Source organism: Saimiri boliviensis, chromosome 1, assembly GCF_048565385.1.
Source record: "Saimiri boliviensis isolate mSaiBol1 chromosome 1, mSaiBol1.pri, whole genome shotgun sequence".
Lineage (NCBI taxonomy): Eukaryota > Metazoa > Chordata > Mammalia > Primates > Cebidae > Saimiri > Saimiri boliviensis.
The window spans coordinates 234,498,137-234,521,056 of record NC_133449.1 but is presented as its reverse complement, the minus strand read 5'-3'; the positions used below and the strand labels follow the sequence as shown (position 1 = coordinate 234,521,056).

General features: G+C 42.6%; 1 protein-coding gene across 1 annotated transcript in view; it reads left to right on the top strand.

The window, feature by feature from the left end:
* Nucleotides 1-8,677: 8,677 nt before the first annotated feature.
* The window catches only part of HEXB (hexosaminidase subunit beta), a 28,047-nt gene continuing 13,804 nt past the window's right edge, over nt 8,678-22,920 (top strand). The window contains exons 1-5 of the mRNA XM_010341140.2: nt 8,678-9,041; nt 12,196-12,341; nt 16,729-16,794; nt 19,772-19,818; nt 20,066-20,176. Coding sequence (XP_010339442.1) covers nt 8,752-9,041; nt 12,196-12,341; nt 16,729-16,794; nt 19,772-19,818; nt 20,066-20,176 — 660 coding nt within the window. The 5' untranslated portion in view covers nt 8,678-8,751. The remainder of the gene's footprint in view (nt 9,042-12,195; nt 12,342-16,728; nt 16,795-19,771; nt 19,819-20,065; nt 20,177-22,920) is intronic.

The following is a 22,920-nucleotide window of genomic DNA, read 5'->3' as shown; positions in this document are numbered from 1 at the left end:
CACCTCTTCAGGAGTTAGGCAGCTTTGCTCACTTGTCTGCCCAGGTGTTAGGCTATCCACCCACCTCAATAAATTGTATCACTTTCCACAGGTTGCTGAATTGGCTCACTGGGCATCCAACCATCTCCCCTCCTCCCAGTGTGTCCTCCTGTAGCACAGAGGCTGGTAACTACACTTCCCGGACTCCCTTGCTACTGGGGTTCCATGTTCTTTCGTTTCTGCTCATTAGATGTGATTGCATGAGCCTTGAATTCAGATGTGAGTGAGGTGGAGACTGAGACGGGGGATGAGGTATCCCTTTGCTGTGTCAACTGGAGCTGAAATGGTATCATTCTAGAGTTAGCAGCTGTAACAGAGGCTTCTCCACACGGCATGCAGCTTCCTGGTCATGACGAGAGCAGTTGCGCAAGGAATTTCAGCCAAGAGTCAAGCTCTTCAGCTCTCACAAGGATTCTGTGAGCCACTTGATACTCTGTAGTTAGTTAATTCCTCCTAAAACTAGCTGGAGCGAATTCTGTTTTGTCCACCTAAAATAATCAAAAGGGTCAGAATTTTAGTTTTATTCAGAGTGTGAGGATGAACAACCCAGAAACACCAACTCCAAAGGAATGGAATAGGCATTCCAAAGTAGGGAAGTAAAGATTTCATTTGTATAGGCGGGATCAGAGGAATTTTTAGCAGGATTACAACATTATTATTCATACAAGCTTGGCACATTCTTATGGGAATTTAATTGGCTGTAGGTCATGTTTCATTTTGAGAAGGGTACATTTAACATTTTTTAACAGAGGGTGTAATAAACATTGGTTGTTTGTCATTTGATCTAAACAAAGGGAAGTTAAATCTGTAACAAGGGTCCAAGGGTCATCAATTAAGGAAAAGGAGATTGCTATCCCAGATCCCATTTGTTTATCTCTAGTCATGGCACAGAATGAGAAAAATTAAAAAAGCAAGCTAATCTGTAACCTGGAACAGAAGCTGTAAGCATATGTGATGCAGATCACAGCCACATCTCTGTCAAGGCTTAAAGCGTTTTTGGAGGTTCCAAAAGCTTCTAAATTTTATGTTCTCAGTTCTCTGTAACTAAGCATTGAATAACTGATAAATTATCTACCTGTAAGTCTGAACTAGAAGTCTGATACATTTCCTAAATTCCTCTCTCCTCATTTCCCATAGCTAAATGATCCTCAGATATTGTCAGAATATGATCCAAATAAGTTGTGTCACAGAAAAAAAATATTTGGACACTTGTTAAAATGAAAAGGAGGACTTTATTCAGGACTATTTTATTAGGTGTCCAGACTATTGCAATAGGGGAGTCAGATCAGGCTGCACTCTGAATATTGCAAAGACATTAGGAGATTTACAAGCAACAAGCAGAGTGAGGGTGTCAGTGGATGGAAACGTGTTAAAAGGAGACATCAAGGGCAAGAGGATTCTTGCTGAAGGCAGGCCAGGGTGATCAGATATCAAGGACAGGGAATGAGGAATTTAATTAAGATATAGAGAGCAGTTAAATATCAAGGGTGGGAGATTCTTACTACACTGTCTGATCTGGATTCTTGCTAGAACTGGGCTATGCAGGCCCAGGAAGGACAGGGGCCAAAGTTGAAGTCCAGTGCAGAAGAGGCTTAGTCAGGGCTCAGAGTATGACTAAAATTTGGTCGAGAGAGTCTTTGTCCATTGATATATGAAAAAGTGCTCAGCACAGAGCAGCAAGAGGGTCCACGAGTCCTTTCTCCTCCTCGTTTTGCTATTACACGAGGCCACGCTGTGAGGGAGGAGAAAGCTTGGTGGATTCAAATATATGACGATCACTGCCCCTGGAGCACAAAACTGAGGATAGAAGTGATGGGGGCAGAGAGGTGGGCAGATGCAAGGTTCTGCCACACGGTGCAGGCTATATTAAAGATCCTGTATTTTCTCAGGAGGCTGAGGCAGGAGAATTGCCTGAACCCGGGAGGCGGAGGTTGCGGTGAGCCGAGATCGCGCCATTGCACTCCAGCCTGGGTAACAAGAGCGAAACTGCGTCTCAAAAAAAAAAAAAAAAAAAGATCCTGTATTTTATTCTAGGGACAATGGGGAACAAGTCATTGAAAAGTTTTAAGCAAGGAAGTGTTAAGACTGACTTTAGGTTTTACAAAGATGACTTTGTCAGCTGTGTTTCCACAGCTGATTGGGTGGAGGGGCGACCTGGTGGTGTAAGCAGTAAGTGGAAAGATCTTTCCAGGCCAGCACCTAAAGCTCTATTTCATTCCTGTATTATCCCTGAGGGGAAATTGAGTGGGGAGGGAATCTTATTTATAGCAGCAATGAAAAGAATGAAGCATGCTTAAAAGGAAATGTGAAGGACCTTTGTAAAGTAAAGTATAAGACTTTGGTGGCAAGCATAAAATAATTTTATAAATTAAAAGAAAGTGTTTCTAAGTGGAAAGCCCCAATATGGCAAAGATGTCAGTTTTCTCTGAATTGATCCGTAATGTGAATGCAATTCCTACCAAAGCGGTTTTTGTTTTTTTCTTTTGTTTTGGACCTTGTCAATCAAGTCTTCAAGCTCATATGGAAGGAAAAATTATCATTGTCATTGTTTTTAATACAAGTAGAGAATGTATTTGAGCCAAGCTTGAGAAGTGCAACCCAGGATCATAGATTCAAATTGCCCTGAATATACACTCCAATTATCAACAGTCACAAGTGCACTTTATTTTTTGTAAAGACAGTGTCTCACTATGTTGCCCAGGCTTGTCTCAAACTCCTGGCCTCCACCAATTGATCTTCCCACCTCATCCTCTGGAGTGAAGTCCCAGTCCAAAGTGCTGGGACTTTAGGCATGAGCCACCATGTCTACATGTGAATTTTTAAAGGGAAAGAAGGGGCTAGGTGCAGTGGCTCACTCCTGTAATCCTAGCACTTTGGGAGGCCAAGGTTGGCAGATCACTTTAGCCAGGAGTTCGAGACCAGCCTGCCCAACACGGCAAAATGCTGACTGTACTAAAAATACAAAAATTAGCTGGGCATGGTGGCATATGCCTGTAATTCCAGCTACTTGGGAGGCTGAGGCAGGGGAATTGCCTGAAACTGGGAGGCAGAGGTTGCGGTGAGGGGAGATCACACCACTGCACTCCAGCCTGCATGACAGATGAGATTCTGTCTCAGAAATAAGGTGGGGTGGTGTGGGGTGGGGGGAAGAAGGGGCAGTTCCTAATTGTTTACCCAGAATTTACATTAAAATAACATAAGCTATTGATACATATTCTTTGTTTTGTTTGTTTGTTTTTGAGATGGAGTCTCGCTCTGTCACCCAGGCTAGAGTGCAGTGGCGCAATCTTGGCTCACTGCAACCTCCACCTCCCGGGTTCAAGCGATTCTCCTGAGTAGCTGGAACTACAGGCACTCACCACCCACGCTCAGCTAATTTTTTTTATTTTTAGTAGAGATGGAGTTTCACCACATTGGCCAGGATGGTCTCAATCTCCTGCCCTTGTGATCCATCCACTTCAGCCTCTCAAAGTCCTGGAAATAATAGGCGTGAGCCACTGAGCCTGGCTACATTGTTCTTTGTATCACAAATTCCAGAAATATGAAGATAATTAATGAAGCAGCTAGACAGAAACAAAATAGCTTTAAACAATTGCCCCCAAGCATAAAGGGGTGGCCTGTTACACACTTGCATGACTAAGTCCCAAACTCTTGTCTCGCTGGGCCTGCAGATTTCACTTAGCGCAGACTGTTCTGAGATATTTGAGGGGAGATATAGTAAATGCCAATTTTACTCTCAGATTCTATTGGGGCAGGATGGATGTATTGCATTCTATTAAATTGCATTAATTTTCTTCTTTTTTTGTTTGTTTGTTTTTGGTACTCCTCTCAGAGATCCTTGCCAAGTTCAGCTCTCTTTGCCAACACCAGTAATTCAACAGTGCACCTTCATAACAGTAAAAATCCAGTGATGCATTTTAAGCAATGGTGTTAGTGCTTAGAAAGATCCTCAGGGAAACCAGAAACCATACAGATGGATTCAGTTGTAACACATTTGCTGTAAATCCATAGCAGTCACGTTTTCATAGTTCAGTCATCTGGGGAAACTTCATTTCAGCTCCACGTTGTTTTAATTCCGTACATTAACTTTAATTAGCTGTGGTATCTTGAGCAAATCATTTAGTTCTTTGGGGCCTTGGAGCCTCAATATAGTCCTCTAAAATGGGGACAATAAAACCCACCTCTTACATTGTTTGGGGATAAAGTAAGAGGATGATAATAATGTGGCTGGCGCCTTGTTGGTGGTGAGTAAGTTGTAGTGATTATTGCTTAGACCACTGCTGCTCAACAAGATGATATTTGGCAATATTTGGAGACATTTACGTTTTTTACCACTGAGGCTCAGAGGCTGGGGGTGGTGCTACTGATGACTGGTGAGTAGAGGCCAGACGCTGCTAAACATCATATAATGCACAGGACTGCCACCCAGAACCGAAAATTATCTGGCTAAAAATGTCACTAGTGCAGAGGTTGAAAAACCCTGATTTAAAATATAACCCAAACTGGGTGTAGTGGTGGAGGCCTGTAGTCCGAGCTATTCAGCAGGCTGAGACAGGATCGGTCAAGCCCAAGTTCAAGTCCGCCCTGAGTAAAGTAGTAAGATTCTGTTTCTAAAAAGTAAAATATAACCCAACTATGAGTATGTTAATATTATTCCCGTGTTATAGCACACTTTTAACTAATGAGTCAGTTAATAATGGGTGCAATAAAAAAGAGATCTGATACTTTCACAGAATCTCAGGGCTTGCTGAATATAACTCCAAATCTTCCTGAAACCACTCTCCATCACCCTAATTCCTAAATGCTCACAATTATTCCCACTGATAATTTCTCTCTTCCAAGGCTTCTAGCCTTCAATTTCCTTGCATCTGAGATCTGTTCTTAAACTCTTCAGTGACTTACTTCTAAGGAAGATAATATGGTGGTAGTGATGCATGTCACTTACAAGATTAAGCTATATAAAGGCATTGTGGCTTCCTCTTTGCTCTCTCTTTCAGTTCATTTGATTGGGAGAAGCCACCTGCTATATTGCGGGTATGGCAAGTAACTCAGGCTTTCAGCCAGTAGCCAGTAAGAAACTGAGGTCTGTTGCCAACAGCCACATAAGTTAACTTAGCAGTAGATCCTCTGTCACCAGCCAAGCCTAGAGAAAAAACCTTCAGACAACTGCGGCTTCATGAGATAATCTAATCCAGAATCACCCAGCTAAACTCCTAAATTCCTGACCCACGAGGATGGTGAGATATTCATCAAATTATTTGTTATCTGTAGTTGTTTTCAAGCTCTTAAATTTTGGAGTAACAATAGATAACTAGGACACAATACGAAGTTGTCATTAAGTATTTAGTAATTGCAATCACACAAATTGGAGATGGAATTTTGGAAACGTGATGCCGGCCTTCCATTGACAGTAAAAAGAGGGGTGAAGATAGATACTGCGAATTATATTTGTCTTAATTATAAGAAGAGGGGAGAATAGTGTGCTACAGAGGTTTTCTTTCATGGGAGAATTTTCAACATGCACCGTGTAGGGGTGGAAAGATGTGATACCTTTCCTCATCCATCATGAGTCATGGCTGACACTCATGTAACAAAAGAGCAGATTAGCACAAGGGAAGTATTACGGATTTATTTAATCAATTTTACACGACCACGGGAGCCTTAGGAAAGGAAGACTTAAAGACCCAGGAAAAGCTGCCTATTTTGATGTTTAGGTTTGATGCAGAGCAGACAGCCAGGCAGAAATGTGACTGGACAAAAAGGATATGATCAACCTAATGGTAACAGAGAGGAGAAATAGGTCAAGTCATGTCTGTTCAGTCTTCTCGGCCTCTCTGTGTGATATTCCTTCCTCCAGGATATGGAGCAGGGTCCCTCTGCAACAAAAGTCTTGAAAGCCACTATCAGACAAGGTAGGTCAGAGAAACTCTTTGTGGCCAGCTCCTACAGAAAGGCACGGGAAGATTAGAGTAATATTTCTAGATTTTATGACTGGCTTTGGGGGCAAACAGGCTCTGGTTTTTCTTTCTTTCTGAGACAGAGTCTTGCTGTGTCGCCCAGGCTGGAGTGCAGTGGTGCGATCTCAGCTCACCACAAACTGTGTCTCCCGGGTTCAAACGATTCTTGTGCTTCAGCCTCTCAAGTAGCTGGGATTACCAGCGTATGGCACCACATCCAGCTAATTTTAGTATTTTTAGTAGAGATTAGGTTTTGCCATGTTGGCCAGGCTGGTCTCTAACTCCTGGCCTTAAGTGATCCACCTGCCTTGGCCTCCCAAAGTACTGGGATAACAGGCATGAGCCGCCATGCCCACTGTGTTCTAGTTTCTCTGACCCATTTTGGAAAAGAGGAATTCTAGTTTCTATGGCTTGCTTTGGGGAAGAAGGGGGAGCAGGAGAAAGAAAGGCAGGAGAAAATCAGAAAGATCTTCTGAGTCTCTTTTCTTCAGTTCAAAGTATTCAACACACCAAAGTGCCACACTCTGAGTTCTCATTTTCTTTTCTTCTTTTTTTTTTTTCCCCCTTTTTTGAGACAGAGTCTTGCTCTGTTACCCAGGCTGGAGTGCAGTGGCATAATCCCGGCTCACTGCAACCTCCGCCTCTCAGGTTCAAGCAATTCTCCTGCCTCAACCTCCCGAGTAGCTGGGATTGCAGGCACACGCCCGGCTAATTTTTTGTATCTGTAGTAGAGATGGGGTTTCACCATGTTGGCCAGGCAGTGTCGAACTTCTGACCTCGTGATCCACCCGCCTCGGCCTCCCAAAGTGCTGGGATTACAGGTATCAGCCTGGGGTCTCATTTTCTGAGTCCCAATCATCATTACATTTTTTTTTTTTTTTTTTGAAGTCTTTCCTTAAAGTTCTTCCACCCTCATTTTCAGAATACTTATTGTAGAGTCTGTGGTTTTGGTCTGCCCAGCGTTTTCTCCTTCCAGACAAGGAAAGGGAGAACACCTCTTCTCCTCTGGCATCTCCGTTCCGTGTTGGTCATGGGACCTCACTGGCTCTTCCTTAGGGGCTTATGAAATCGAACTTAGCTGGGATCTTTTATCAGGACCGACACAGATGAATGACAACATATGCTTTCTTAAGGAGTTGTCCTTGCTGCCCTACGGCTGTTGGGGTATCGTAATGAGAAGAACCTGCCAGAGAATGAAGTTAATACACAGAAAAACCGAGTTGAAAGACAGAGCTGCATCAGGAGAGGGGAGGGAAAAGGGGACAGAGAGAGAAAGCCTGTTTTAGTCCCCGCCACACTGGATCCAGCAACATTGTTCTGCTTGCATCTATATCTTTTATTTCCATATAAACAAAATAGATTTAAAATAAAATTCATGATAGGAATTCCTGAGAGCAACTAAAATATTTGCTTCTGACGGGGTGCTATAGATACAGAGTTTCTTTTCTCTCTCTTTGGGGATGGTGGTGCTGTTGCTCAGTCTCACAGGGCTGCGCTGTGTTCCTGTAGGACATGACCCAGTTGTTAAACTATTTAGCAATCTTCCTGTACCATTGCTTTATTGTCTGTGAAACAGACTTAATGTAATAATTCTCTAATTAGCTGAATAAACATTTAACACGTTATCATTCTATTTTGAAACGGACTATTTGGCAATCTTCCTGTACCATTGCTTTATTGTCTGTGAAATAGACTTAATGTAATAATTCTCTAATTAGCTGAATAAACATTTAACACGTTATCATTCTATTTTGAAACAGTCACGTTTTTAACGCTCTTTGACAAGTTCTTATTTTTCTATTAACTTGGCCCACAGCGTCCTTTTCAGAAGTCCTCTCATCTGTCCCCTGCCAAGAGGTTTTCTCAGGATCTCTTGGGCGTGCTCCGCCCCAGGGAGTTCTGATGGGAAGGCTATATTGACTACAGCTGAAATGAGCTTAACAGAAAAGCCTACACTTAGGAGCAAACGAACTCAGCTGTCATCTCCGTTATCTGGTGTTTGGGCTGAATGGAGAAAGGTGCTCCGCAAGCTCAGTTTCTCCAGCTTCACCGAAGCCAGGATCCCAGAGGAGAGCGCAGGCGTGAGCAGCAACCCAGCACCGGGCTAGCGTCGCGAGCCTGTGCACCGAGCCCTTTTCTTTTTCTTTCTTTTTTGTTTGTTTGTTTTGTTTTTATTTGTTTTTGTATTTGAGACGGAATCTCGCTGTGTCGCCCAGCCTGGAGTGCAATGGCGCAGTCTCAGCTGGCTGCAACCTCCGCCTCTCGGGTTCAAGCGATTCTCCTGCCTCAGCCTCCCGAGTAGCTGGGATTATAGGCACACGCCACCAGGCCCAACTAATTTTTGTATTTTTAGTAGAGACGGGGTTTCACCATGTTGGCCAAGTTTGTCTCGAACCCCTGATCTCAGGTGATCCTCCAGCCTCTGCCTCCCAAAGTGCGGGGATTACAAGCATGAGCCACTGCGCCCGTCCGGCACCCGGCCCTTTATTTTACTTTGGCCATCCTGTATTTGAGGTTGCTGTCTAGGCTCTGCTTCTACCCGAGGGCACCCCTGGAGTAAATGCTCGGTGCGGCCCGGGCAGGGAGGGCCGGGTGAGGGCCCGGGGCCTGGAGGCGGAGTTGGGGGCGGGGCGCGCCGTCACCTGACTTGGTGACTCACCCGCTGCCGCGCTTCCTCCGACCCGGGCCCCCCCGGCGGGAAGTCGGGTGCCGAGGCTCCGGCTTGGCAGACCCGGCGGAGAGCAGCCGAGCGGCCATGGAGCTGCGCGGGCTGGGGCTGCTCCGGCTGCCCATGCTGCTGGCGTTGCTGTTGGCGACGCTGCTGGCGGCAATGTTGGCGCTGCTTGCTCAGGTGGCGCTGGTGGCGCAGGCGGCTCGGGCCCCGGGCGTCTTGACCCAGCCCGGGCCGGCGCTGTGGCCCCTGCCGCTGTCGGTGAAGATGACCCCGAACCTGCTGCGCCTCGCCCCGGAGAACTTCTACATCAGCCACAGCCCCAATTCCACGGCGGGCCCCTCCTGCACCCTATTGGAGGAAGCGTTTCGGCGGTGAGCGCTCCCGGCCCTGCCGGGAGTTGTCCTGGGGAAGGGGAGAGGAGGACCACCCCGGGGCGCTGTGCAGACCACCACCCCACTGCACAGACGAGGAAACCGCCCCGGAGCGGGCAGGCGATCTGCCCAGCGCCACACGGATTGAACCCACACTCTTGCCCCCACCCTCCTCCTGCTTCCTAAGAGACACCTTGGGTGCTCAGGAACCCTGGTTAGAGAGCAGGATACTAAGTGGGAGAGAGGTTGCTCTGAGGCCTTGTTGGGCAAATGACATGGATGGAGGGGACACCGTTTCCCCAGCTCCAGACCTGGGGAGAAAAGTGACAGCTTGTTTGAAGGGCGCCCTAAGGGATGATAAGTTACCCGAAGGGCTTAGGCTCTCTTAAGGGACCAGGCATTCCCCAAAGCTGGCTGTCATTTATAGGCCAGTTTCACCCCCTTGCCACTCCTCAGATCTCCAAGTAACAACTCAGATGGCAGAAGTCATCAGTTTCGAGCACTGACAAAAACTCCCCTCCCTCCTAAAATCTCTGTTCCCTGTAAAATGTGAGATGTTTGCATCTGTGTTTGTGCCGCCGGTGGTTAGGCAATATGGGACTTTGTTTCTCAACACCAATCATGGGTCTGCTCTCCCTGCTTTCTCTTTTACAGACCCCTAGTTGGCGCCTCTATCTCTCTCGCCCTTTGGCTGCAGACAGGGTGAATTTTGTCATGGGAATCAGCCAGTCACACCGTAGACAAGGCAGGTTCCCCTGAGGAGATGTTTGAAGAAGCCACACACTGTCCTCTCAGTGGGAGGCCTGTGTAGGTGGGACTGTCCTTGAAGGTGTGTCGTGCTCAGAACTGTAATTTGGTGCTAGCTGTACTGCCCCCTGGCATCCCCTGAACGTGTCGCTGTACGCAGTGGATACTATAAAGCTTAATTGTGCTTGCAGGATGCTGAGCAGGTGGAGAGGACATGCAGAGCTAACTGAATAACGTGCTCTGACCCCAGGTGGGACTGGTACCTAGGCTCAGGCTAAAGAGGCCCAAGATGCCGATGGCAGAGCTGGTTCATTCTCTGCTGTCAGAAGGCTCATGCTTTCCTTCTGTTTTGTACAACTAAATGTGTATTATCACACTCGAATGGGCCTTTGGTATCCAATCTGCTAAGGCCACAGAGGGGTGAAGATGTAGAACCAAAGTGTCTGGTTGCATTGGGATAGGAAGATTACCTGGAAAGTACTTGAAGGTTGTCTCAGAAGATGATGACTAGGGTTGGAAATACTTTTAAAAACAAACACCCTTATTATGTTTGCCTTGGAGCTCAGCTTGTAGGATTGGGTTTTCCTTCTGTGTCATACTACTAGGTCAAACAAGGACTTGGTAATATGCTGAACTCAGTATGACAAGAAAGCATGGGTATGTAAGTTAACAATATGTATATAACTAGGACTTGAATCAGCTGTGAGATGGTTCGAAGGCAAGGCTTGGCATTTCAAGGCAGGTGCAGGCAATTACCTGAGGAGTTTGCCTAATTCATGGCCTCTGTGTGAGGCAGCCATTGATTATGCCTGGCATTGTTAGGAAGCAAGTCGTAAAATGTATTAGCCCTTATGACTAAGACTTGAAGGCGTGCATGTGAGCATTCTAGGAATTCAGGAGGGCAGCAGCTATTGCAGAGTAAAAGCACAGTGGGGTTGGAAGGGTTTGGAAATACGGGGGTGTTCAGAAAGCGCTGCGTGATCAGGAACACACACAGCCTAGGCCCCAGATTGTTCAGAATCACGTAACACCTGTCTCTGAAGAGCCCATTGTATCACAAACCCTGCTTTGAAACAGTGCTTTTTGCAGGCAGAGGGTTTGGCTATTAGATACATAACTGCTGCTTCAGCTTCTAGAGGAGCGTAACTTGCTAGTAACTTGCTTTTAAAAATAAGTGAATAGCTTCACTCCTTCATTTCCTGGAAGGCGAAATTAACCCACATACCTTTGACATGCTACCTCAGAGCCCTTTGAGTTTTCTGTTGGAATTTTACTACCTAGGGTCAAGGTTCTAAGCCAGCTTCCAATTCAGATCTTGAAGCTGCTGGCAGCTTTAATTATCTTTTTAAAACATTTTTATTTTTGACTATGGCAAAATAGACATAAAATTTACCATCTTAACCTTTTGTAAGTATTTCAGTGGTCTTAATTTCCTTTTTAATCTGTCAAGGTTTTCCCATGAGAAGGGCCCTCAACACCTTCATCCATTCCATTCTCTCACTGGTTAACTTCCATACCTTTCCAAACACGTCAGAATTTTCCCACCTCCTCTTATGTGAAAAGGCACAAGATGTTCTCACACAAAAGTAGCATATACAACCTTCCAGCTTACCAAAATCTATAAAATATTATTTAAACAATTGCTCTGAAGCCTATCTGGTCTTTTTTTATTTGTCAATGCCTTTAAATTTTTATTTAATATTCTCTGATTTTTGGATACCAACAAAAGGTACATTTTAAAGGCCCTGAGAATTCTGGACCTTCTTTTGGGGGTTTATATGTAAACTAGGATATGTTAGTAGGAAGGTAACAGGAACCCTGACTCAATCTGGCTTAAACAATAAGAAACTTTATCTCACACATTAGGATGTCCAAAAGTAGGGATGAATATAGGGCAGGTTTACTAAGTGGCTCAATAGTATTACCAGGGATCCATATTCTTTCTGCCTTTGCTCTGTCCTCTTAAGTGTAGCGACAACTGGTCCAGCTGTCACGTACAGAGAAACAAAATTTTCTTGGGATTAGCTCAGAATAACTCTCCTTAACCCCCACATCCTATGACTAGTCAGAATTGGGTTTTGATTCCCAAGAGTGATGGATTACCATGATGGTTTCATTATTGGTTTTTAACATGGGTTTCATATATCACTGAGGAGTGTGGGGAAGCTTTTAAAATTCCCATGCCTGAATCCCATTCAAATAGATTCTGATTCTGAAGGTCTGGACGTTGGGGTTTTCAAAAAACTTCCTAAGTGATTCCAATGTACAGATTGGGGTGAGAATCTCTAGTTGGACTTAAAATAGGTGGCATGGATTTGAGGAGTTAGCTACAATGTTCACTACACATCTCTTTTTAAAATTTGGCTAAAATGCTTTTAAAATATGTTTACATTTATTTCTCAAACAGATATCATGACTATATTTTTGGTTCCTACAAGTTGCATCATGAACCTGCTGAATTCCAGGCTAGCACCCAGCTTCAACAACTTCTTGTCTCAGTCACCCTTCAGTCAGAGTGTGATGCTTTCCCCAACATATCTTCAGATGAGTCTTGTAAGTACCTGTGCAATATTAGTGTATTATATCCAGGGTGCTCGCTGACGAGGACTTCAGTGCCAAAAGCTGGCTCATGCTAGGAACCACTGTGAGTTCTTGACCAGTGAGTTTATGATTCCTATTTTTAAAATGACCTTTATTCCAGCACTTTGGGGGGCCCAGGTGGGCAAATCACAAGGTCAGGAGTTTGAGACCAGCCTGGCCAACATAGTGAAACCCTGAAATACAAAAATTAACCGGACATGGTGGTGCACGCCCAGCTACTCAGGAGGCTGAGGCAGGAGAATTGCTTGAACCTGGGAGGCAGAGGTTGTGGTGAGCCAAGATCCTGCCACTGCACTGCAGCCTGGGCGACAGAGTGAGACTCCATCTCAAAATAATAATAATAACCTTTAAAGTCTGACTATAAAAGTAGTACATAGTCTGTGGAAAATTTTTAAGTATAGTAAGTGCAGAAGAAGAAGAAGAAATAAATCACTTAATAATCCCAGCAGACAGAATTAATCACTGTCATTTTAGGTGTATTTATTTATTTTTTTTGCAGAGTAAAACATTTAAGCATTTTACACAGACATAAATACAAATATAATAAGCACTGCCATGAAAATGGCAGTAATTCCGTGCATGTGCATCATGTATTTTTGTTATATTTTTATACCACACTTTTTTGCAAAATACAAACATTTATGAATTTCACTAGTTTTCTGTGATATCATTTTTAGTGGCTGAATAATGTTCTTTCACTGTATGGATAAGCTGACTTGGCTTATCTCTTTTGATTACCTAGGTAATTTCTTAACTTTTACCTTTGAAAACATCTGTTTGTGTCCATGATCTTTATTTATAATCTAATTTTACACAAAGGTAATGCAGAGTTGGGGGGAGAGGGGGGTACAGCAGTTTCATTTGATTGACAGTGTAATCAACATTTAGCTGTATGATTTTGTTCCTGTTGTTGCCTAAACGTTATTCTCTAGGGCTTTTCCCAAATTGTTTTAGAAAGAACAAACAAGTGGACATACCTTTTCTATAGGTTACACTGCCTAGGACTAATGTGGAATTGCACCAAGGAATCAAAGAAAGGCAGTATAAGGACACGTGTAGCATAAGATCAGTGCAAGAGAGAGCAGACAGGGGAACTGAGTGTAAAGACAGAGACTGGGCGCAGTGGCTCACACCTGTAATCCCAGCACTTTGGGAGGCCAAGGTGGGTGGATCACTTGAGACCAGGAGTTCAAGACCAGCCTGGCCAATATGGTGAAACCTGTCTCCATTAAAAAATACAAAAAGTTAGCCGGGTGTGGTGGTGTGCACCTGTAATCCCAGCTACTCGGGAAGCTGAGGCAGGAGAATCACCTGAACCCAGGAGGCAGAGGTTGCAGTAAGCTGAGGTCACACCGCTACACTCCAGCCTGGGATACAGAGTGAGACTGTCTCAAAAAAAAAAAGAAAGAAAAAAAAAAAAATGATGCCACAAATTTAGAGAAAAGAGCAACTCCTTTATCCCTAGACTGTCTCACAGTTAAGTATGTCTTCATCCTGCTGGTTTAGATGAGATTTTTCAATAATACATTTCTTTGAAAAAGAGCTTTCTTTCTCTAATTCTGCAGCTGTTCTTAGACAAGAAATGGGAAAATTCACCAACATTAGATATTATTTCAACTGATACTCTGCACTCAGACACCACGTGAAGTAGGTTTTGCAACCTGAATTGACATGGAAATGGTCATTACGTTGCCCAGGAATCTTTGCTGTCCATTGGCAATATAGACAACAGACTGTAAATTCCACAAGATGAAATGTTTCGAGACTGGAGAGTCATAGCTCATCTCTGAGTCAGTTCTACAAACCCTCTTTATTCTGAAAGGGGAGTTTCTTGAGACAATGTGATTGCGAAATTTTCCTTTGAAGTATAAACTAGCTTTTAGTCTTTAAACTAGTTGCTGCTGATGATGATAAAAGTAACACATATGAATGGAAATAACAAGATATCAAATGTCCGGAGTAGGAGGACATGTTGGAGGAAGTGATACATGTTAAAGCACCATTATTTATTAAAAATAAAAATATGCATGCCCTGAGAGGTGGGCTAGTTTTTACTGCATATGAATTGACACGTAAATCAGCAGTTTGCCTGTAATGTGAAGAACTGTCAACAAAGCTCAATGTCCATCCGTAGAGGAATGGCTAATTACATCTTGTCAATCCATACGAAACAGTATGATCACAACAGTTAAGAATAAAGAAGCAGTGTTACAGAGAACACACATGGAGAACTGCCAAGATAAACTGCTGAGTTAAAGAAAGCTGTGTAATAATGTGTAGAGGTGGACCCCGTTTCTATATCAACACACATGCAGGAACACACGCATAAAGCAGGATTTTTTCCTTCCACGTACATCTGTGTCAAGCCTAAGAAAAGGCCCAATAAGTGCTTCCTTCCTCTGAGGAAGATAGAGGGAAGTGGGTGGGTATCTCAAAGGAGATTTTAGCCTTATCTAGGTTGTCTTTAAAGGAGAATATATGGCTACATTATTTGTGTATACCCCCTCCAAAACAAATGTATTTATGGTGCAAAAAGATAGAGAAGGGGCTTACTGAAAAGTAAATGATGTCATTCCTTTCCCACTTCAGGGAAGTGATCATTGTTAACACTAATAACTTGATTTTGAAGTAAAAATGGACACATTCTTTGTAGCTATGTGTCCATATATTTGGAAAATCAAATTGCTCTCTAATTGTTATATATATTTTCCACTGAGTTGAAGTACAGTCCTTTTTAATATCAGCCAGTTGTCAGCTATTAGAAAATAATTGGTATCAAGTATATGCAATATATTAAGGTTTTTAGGTGACTCTTTGTGCTATTTCTGGGAGATCTCAAAACTAGAATGTGGCAAAAAATCTTTTTAAATGATGACCAGCAGAGCAGTGAGCTCTAGGTAGCTGATTCGGAATTTGATATAGGCTGGGTGCTGTGGCTGACATCTGTAATCCCAACACTTTGGGAGGCTGAGGGTGATAGATGGCTTGAGCCCAGGAGCTCAAGACCAGCCTGGGCAACATGACAAAACACCGTCTCCACAAAAAAAAAAAAAAATTAGCCAGGCGTGGTGGCACATCTATAGTCCCACCAGGAGGCAGGTCGAGGGTGCAGTGAACTGTGATCATGCCACTCCACTCCAGCCTGGGCAAAAGATTGACTTTGTCTCAACAGCAGCATCTATTTGCTGTAGATGGAGAGGAAACATAATTAGACTGTGCTCATAAATAGCAATATAGTTCTTAGCCTGGCATTGGCTAACTCATCACTGTGGTCGTCTAATGGAAAAGGCTGTCTTGTCATAAGACTGTCACCTGAGATGCTCACACTATTTACAGCACTTTTGTCTACCTGCAGCTAACTATCCTGTGAGCATCTGGATGGAGGTGGTGGTAGAAGGTGATAAACCAGCCCAGTATTAAATCATTAACCTCCAGGCCTTCAGTGTATTTGCTATGGCAAGGTCCACAGCTGTTACACCCTTTAAAGCTGTTGTACCCTTTACAGCTTTAAATCTCCGTACCCTCTGTGAGTTTACTATGTCTGTGGTTGGCTCCACTCCAGACCTCTCTAAAAGACTACATGACTAAATGGGCCAACCTTAGGCAGAGTATGTTCAAAGATCGAAGGATTAGCCTCTCACCAGAAGTGGCTAACTGGAGCCCCACTCTGGATGGTGTGAACTTTTAATTGAGCGGGACAAAGCTGAATTATTTTTATTGAGGGGGACAAAGCTGAACTAAGCGAAGGAGATTTGGAGAGTAAGTCTTAAGGCAGATTTGGATGATACTGAGGGAAGGTGGGTACAGGGCAAATAGAAAAACTGAAGGCAAAAGAGTCGTGATAACTCTCTGGCCTTAAGGGGAATCAATTTGAGTGATACCTGGGGTGTCACCAAGGACTAGTAGAAACTGAGGTATGTTTGCATTTTTCAACTAAACTCTTAGCTTAACTAGGACTCTACTCTGTTGAGGAGAAGCTGGAGAGACTAACTCTCTCAGAGGGGAAAATGAGGAAACACGGAGATGACACCCAAATTCCTGACCTGAGTAACTCAAGTGACTGCATGGTGGTGCTGTGACTCACTGAAACGTGGAACACAGGAGCCCAGCAGGTTGAAGTGTGTGGAGGAGGGAGGGAAGAGTTCTGTTGGGGCGTGCAGAGTTGAAAGAATCTGCAGGACATCCAAATGGAGATGTACAGGAGGCAGTTAGAGAGGTAGGTCATGTGCTTGGGGGAAAATAATGGTCGAGAAATATCAATGATGTGTTTAGGAAACTTAACCGTGTGTCATGGAGGGATTAACAAAAGTTTGTGTGTGATTTTAAATCCCTAATACAGATACTTTACTTGTGAGAGAACCAGTGGCTGTCCTGAAGGCCAACAGAGTTTGGGGAGCATTACGAGGTAAGTGAACATGCAGTTTCATTGTTAACTTTCCAGTAAAGGGAAATTTTCAGTTGGTGCTTTGTGAAATCAAGGACAGCAAACCTGTGCTGCCTTGGATCCTTTACAGAATGCTTTGTTATGTAGTTCCAAAATGATTTCCATTGCACACGAACTCCTTAAAGCATGGAGAGGCCGGGCACGGTGGCTCATACCTGTAACCCCAGCACTTAGAGAGGCTGAGATGGGTGATGATTGCCTGGGCTCAGGCGTCTGAGACCAGCCTAAGCAACATGGCGCAACCTCATATCTACAAAAAATACAAAACTTAGCCAGGCACAGTGGCATGGACTTGCAGTCTCAGCTACTCTGAAGGCTGAGGTGGGAGGATTGCTTGAGCCCAGGACATTGAGGCTGTAGTGAGCCTGGATCACATCACTGCACTCTAGCCTGGGCAATAGAGCAAGACCCCTATCTCAAAAAAATACAAATAAATAAGCATAGGAGAAAACTCATTTGACCTTTCAAAAAGTGTCTGGAGGTTATTCCATTCCTGCAGTGCTGTAATTCATGGATGCTCTTGGGCCTGTAATGTTTATAGCACTACACATGCCACAACCTGTTCTGATTAGGGAATTTTGTTTCAGCTATCGCTTCTGTTGCCTTCAGAAGCAAGCGTCTCCCCTCCCTCATTTTAAATTCCTGTGGATTTAGAAACATAGCTAAGTTTGTATAAGGAACAGTGTAAACATGCAAACAAGCTCTAGAGTTGGTCAGAGACAATAGGCAGGGAGTAACTTTAAAAACTTTTCCTGAGAATTTCAGGGTCTGAACTTTAAAGTTAGACATCAGGACATTTGCTGTTCAAAAGTTTCTTTCACCTTTCTCTCCAGGCAGATAAGATACTGTACTGACTTCCAAATATCAGAGTTTTTAGAAAGGGAATTTAAAAAAATATGAACTAACCAAATTTATAGTAATTAAAATGAATTTTAATTACTATAAATTAAATAGTATAATAAATTAATTACTATAAATATAAATTTGGTTAGTTCATATTTTTATAGTATAAAATAAATTTTATTTATTATCAGTTTTTAGAAAGGGAAATATCAGAGTTTTTAGAAAGGGAATTTAAAAAAATATGAACTCACCAAATTTATAGTAATTAAAATAAATTTTAATTATAGTATAAAATAAATTTTAATTACTATAAATTTGGTTAGTTCATATTTTTATAGTATAAAAATAAATTTTAATTACTATAAATTAATTATAGTACATGACTATAAATTTAATTTATAGTAATTATACTACTATACAGTAATTTAATTCACGTCTGTAATCCCAGCACTTTGGAGGTCAAGGCAGGCAGATCACTTGAGGTCAGGAGTTCAAGACCAGACTGGCCAACATGGTGAAACCCCATCTCTACTAAAAATACAAAAAAAAAGTAGCTGGGCATGGTGGCGCATGCCTGTAATCCCAGCTACTTGGGAGGGTGAGGCAGGAGAACAGCTTGAACCCAGGAGATGGAGGTTGTAGTGAGCTGAGATTGCACCACTTCATTCCAACCTGGGGTACAGAGCGAGACTCCTTCTCAAAAGACAAAATAAAGGTTTGGGATTTGACTCAGATTGAGTGTTACCTGAAATAATCATTGTTATGCTATATATTTTTATACCCATAAGAATATTTTAATTTTATTCAAAATAGAATATGAAAATATCTAGATATTTACAACAAAGGTAATTTTATTTATGTATAATGTTAGTGATTTTAAGTTTTTATTCGTCTGATTTGCCTGTCTTGTCTGTGTCTGGTAAGGAGAAGAGACGCTTAATGATGTTTGTTCTGATCCATACCAAAATAAAGAACTCTAGCAAGGCTGGGCGTGGTGGCTCATGCCTGTAATCCCAACACTTTGGGAGGCTGAGGTGAGTGGATCACTTAAAGTCAGGAGTCTGAGACCAGTCTGGTCAACCCAGTGAAACCCCATCTGTATTAAAAATACAAAAATCAGCCAGGCGTGGTGGCACACGCTTATAGTCCCAGCTACTTGGGAGGCTGAGGCAGGAGAAGTGCTTGAACCCGAGAGGCGGACGTTGCAGTGAGCTGAGATCACGCCACTGCGCTCCATCCTGGGTGATAAAGCGAGACTCTGCCTCAAAAAAAACCAAAAAACAAAAAGCAAATGAAACTCTAGCGAGTATGTAGTGACTAGATTTCTACTCCAAGAAGTCCTTATTTTCTGTTTACCATCAGACTTTCAGAGTAACGTACTCTAAACTGATCATTACTGAGTGCAATGTCACTTAACAGAAACTTTCCAAGTTATTCTTCCCAGCACGACCATGAGCTTGACGTGGTGGGGAGAGGCAAGCATAGCAAAAATGACTGAACTCTTCTTAGGTTAAAAATTCTCTGGCTCTATAACTGTCAGCTAGAATGGGTATCTGAATAAAGTCAAGGCCAGTTAGAGCCTGTCAACTAGTATATTAAAGGAATAATCCACCTGAGTAAAAAATGTTCAGAAGGTAGTCTTTGCAGCTGTAAGTAAAACTGTATATTGTAAATTGACCTTTATAGTTTCATGGTGGTTTTTCCGGCCATTTTCCCCTGTTACATTTAGGTGCCTTCTAAAAGTGACTATAATATTTGATTATAAAAATTCTTTCTCATAATGCTATAAATTTATTCAGAAACTGATATTTTATTAAATTACTATTATTTTGTGTTTATTGAAACAAACCCCAGGCTATGGATACAATGAAGTAAAGCACTTTCATTAGATGAGTAGAGAAGGGCAATAGATTTTTTAAAAATTTGGCTTTGATTTAGAAATTATGGTAGAAGGTATAGGTATAACAATATGTTTTAGAGGATATAGGTATAACACTATTATATTTATTTGCCTTGAGTCTGTTTGAATAATTTAACTTTTATCATGTCAATTTGTTGATTTATAAATTAATGCAATAAATTTTATTTTCCTCAGGTTTAGAGACCTTTAGCCAGTTAGTTTATCAAGATTCTTATGGGACTGTAAGTATGATTACTGTATGTTACTAAAAATTGTTAGACAAATTACTACTGATAAAAATGTAACCTGTTTATCGCTTCCTGAAGGTTTATTTTCCCCAGATATTTATCTTAGCTGGTAAATGTAAATTTCATACTTTTTTGTTGTTCTAAATTAATATTTTATCAAATGCTTATATAAATAGATGTAGTCTTCATTGAGTTCAAGACAACAGAAAATTCTAAAAATAATTTATTTTTTTTCTCATAGTTCACCATCAATGAATCTACCATTATTGATTCTCCAAGGTTTTCTCATAGAGGAATTTTAATTGATACATCCAGACACTATCTGCCAGTTAAGATTATTCTTAAAACTCTGGTAGGTAATTAATTCATTCTAATCCATTGTGTATTCTGAAGATGTTCCCTTTATGTTGTTACTTCATATTGGTTACTGTTGTGTAGGTTGGAATAGGGGAATTTGTATACGTACTGGCATTCTTCCCTCAATCCCTAGGGAAGTGTATTTCCTCAGCTGTGATGCGGAGGTTCCCCTTAAGAGTCACCCTCCTGTTTTCAGTGCAAGAGCCACGTATAACATGTATTTAGCCAAGACTATTAAGAGAAAAACACTGCCCATTGGCCCTTTACATACTCCTCCCTTTTGTCAAATCATGTATCTAGACTTTTGGTTAGGAACACATGGTCGCCCGGGCATGGTGGCTCATACCTGTAATCCCAGCACTTTGGGAGGCCAGGCAGGTAGATCTCCTGAGGTCAGGAGTTTGAGACCAGCCTCGCCAACATGGTAAAAGCTCATCTCTACTAAAAATACGAAAATTAGCCAGGCGTGGTAGTTTTCACCTGTAATCCCAGCTACTGGGGAGGCTGAGGCAGGAGAACTGCTTGAACCCAGGAAGTGGAGGCTGCGGTGAAACGAGATCGAGCCACTGTACTCCAGCCTAAGCAACAGAGCGAGACTCCGTCTCAAAAAAAAAAAAAGGAATACATGGCCACCATACTTTTAGTTAGTGCCCTTTATATTTTGTGACCGCCTCTTACTTTTTTTGTAAGTGACATTAGAAAGGAGTCTGGGAGCTCTTTTATTCCTAGGGAAATATTCCAAAGGAATATGGAACCTCAGGGTGGTATGGGTTAGGAAGATGGTTGACAGTAACTGTTTTCTCCTATGGACTTTTGCTTATTGGTTAATCCCACCACCATCACCTGCCAATTTGTAGGGGTGGGGAGGTTTCCTCTCATATGCCTTCACTTGATCATTTATGATTACACTATGCTATTTAAAAATTATTTTTATATTTACATTAATACTCTGCATTTTTTTCTCTGAAAGACACTTATATCACTTTTTTTTTTTTTTTTTTTTGAGACGGAGTTTCACTCTTGTTACCCAGGCTGGAGTGCAATGGCGCGACCTCGGCTCACCGCAACCTCCGCCTCCTGGGTTCAGGCAATTCTCCTGCCTCAGCCTCCTGAGTAGCTGGGATTACAGGCACGCGCCACCATGCCCAGCTAATTTTTTTGTATTTTTAGTAGAGACGGGGTTTCACCATGTTGACCAGGATGGTCTCGATCTCTCGACCTCGTGATCCACCTGCCTCGGCCTCCCAAAGTGCTGGGATTACAGGCTTGAGCCACCGCACCCAGCCTATCACTTTTAAGAAATAAATGCTTAGTGTAAAAAATTTAAACAATATAAATATGCATCAAATAGGCAGTCATCCCATAATTTCATTTGCCAAAGATTTGTATACATTTTTATGTCCTACTTACCTCATTTTAGACTTAAAAAATGAATATATAGGCGGGGCATGGTGGCTTACGCCTATAATTTCAGCACTTAGGGAAGCAGAGGCAGGTGGATCACTCGAGGTCAGGAGTTCGAGACCTGTCTGACCACCATGGTGAAACCTGTCTACAAAAAGTGAGCTGGGTGTGGTGGTGCACGCCTGTGATCCCAGCTACTCGGGAGGCTGAGGCAGGAGAATTGCTTGAACCTGGGAGAGGCAGGTTGCAGTGAGCCAAGATTGCACCACCTCACTCCAGCCTGGGTGACAGAACGAGACTCCATCTCAAAACAAACTAAATATATTAACACATACAATGTGACTTTTTTAAAAACTTAAATGAGATCATATTTTTGCCATCCCCACCCCCAACCCCCGCTTTTTTTTTTTTTTGAGATGGAGTCTTGCTCTGTTACCCAGGCTGGAGTACAGTGGCACAATCTTGGTTCACTGCAACTTTGGCCTCCCAGGGTCAAGTGATTCTCTTGCCTCTGCCTCCCGAGTAGCTGGGATTACAGGCACACCTGCCACCACACCCAGCTAATTTTTATACTTTCAGTAGAGACAGGGTTTCACCATGTTGGTCAAGCTGATCTCGAACTCCTGACCTCAAGTAATCTGCCCGCCTTAGCCTTTCAAAGTGATGTGATTACAGATGTGAGCCACGGTACCTGGCCTTTGCTACCCTTTCAACAGTTCAGTATTTCATTTTATTTAAATAGTCTCACACTGATGGACATCCAAGTTAATTTACTATGACAAATACTAGCACAGTGTTCTTTTATACCTATATTTGTATACTTGTCAAGATTATTTCTCGAGGATAAAGTCTTAGAAGTGAATTTATTTTTTGGTACATTTTAACTTTTGGTATATACTGTCAGGGGGCCTTCTGGACAGGTCGGTCATAGCCACATATGCTTGGCCAACAGTGTGGTACATCTTTGCTAGGTCTGTTGCTGATCTGATGATAAAATACATCTCCTGGTTTTAATTTGCACTTCCTTGCTTTTTAGTGAATATAAGCCATTTCTTTTTAACATATTCGGTATTTGTATATTTTATATTATAAACTGTAAGGTTTTTTTTTGTTGTTGTTGTTGTTTGAGACAATCTCACTCTGTCACCCAGGCTGAAGTGCAGTGGTGTGATCTTGGCTCACTGCAGTACCCGCCTCCTGTATCCAAGTGATTCTTGTGTCTCGGCCTCCTAAGTAGCTGGGATTACAGGCATGCACCACCACACCCAGATAATTTTTTGTATCTTTAGTAGAGACAGGGTTTCGCCATGTTGCCCAGGATGGTCTGAAACTCCT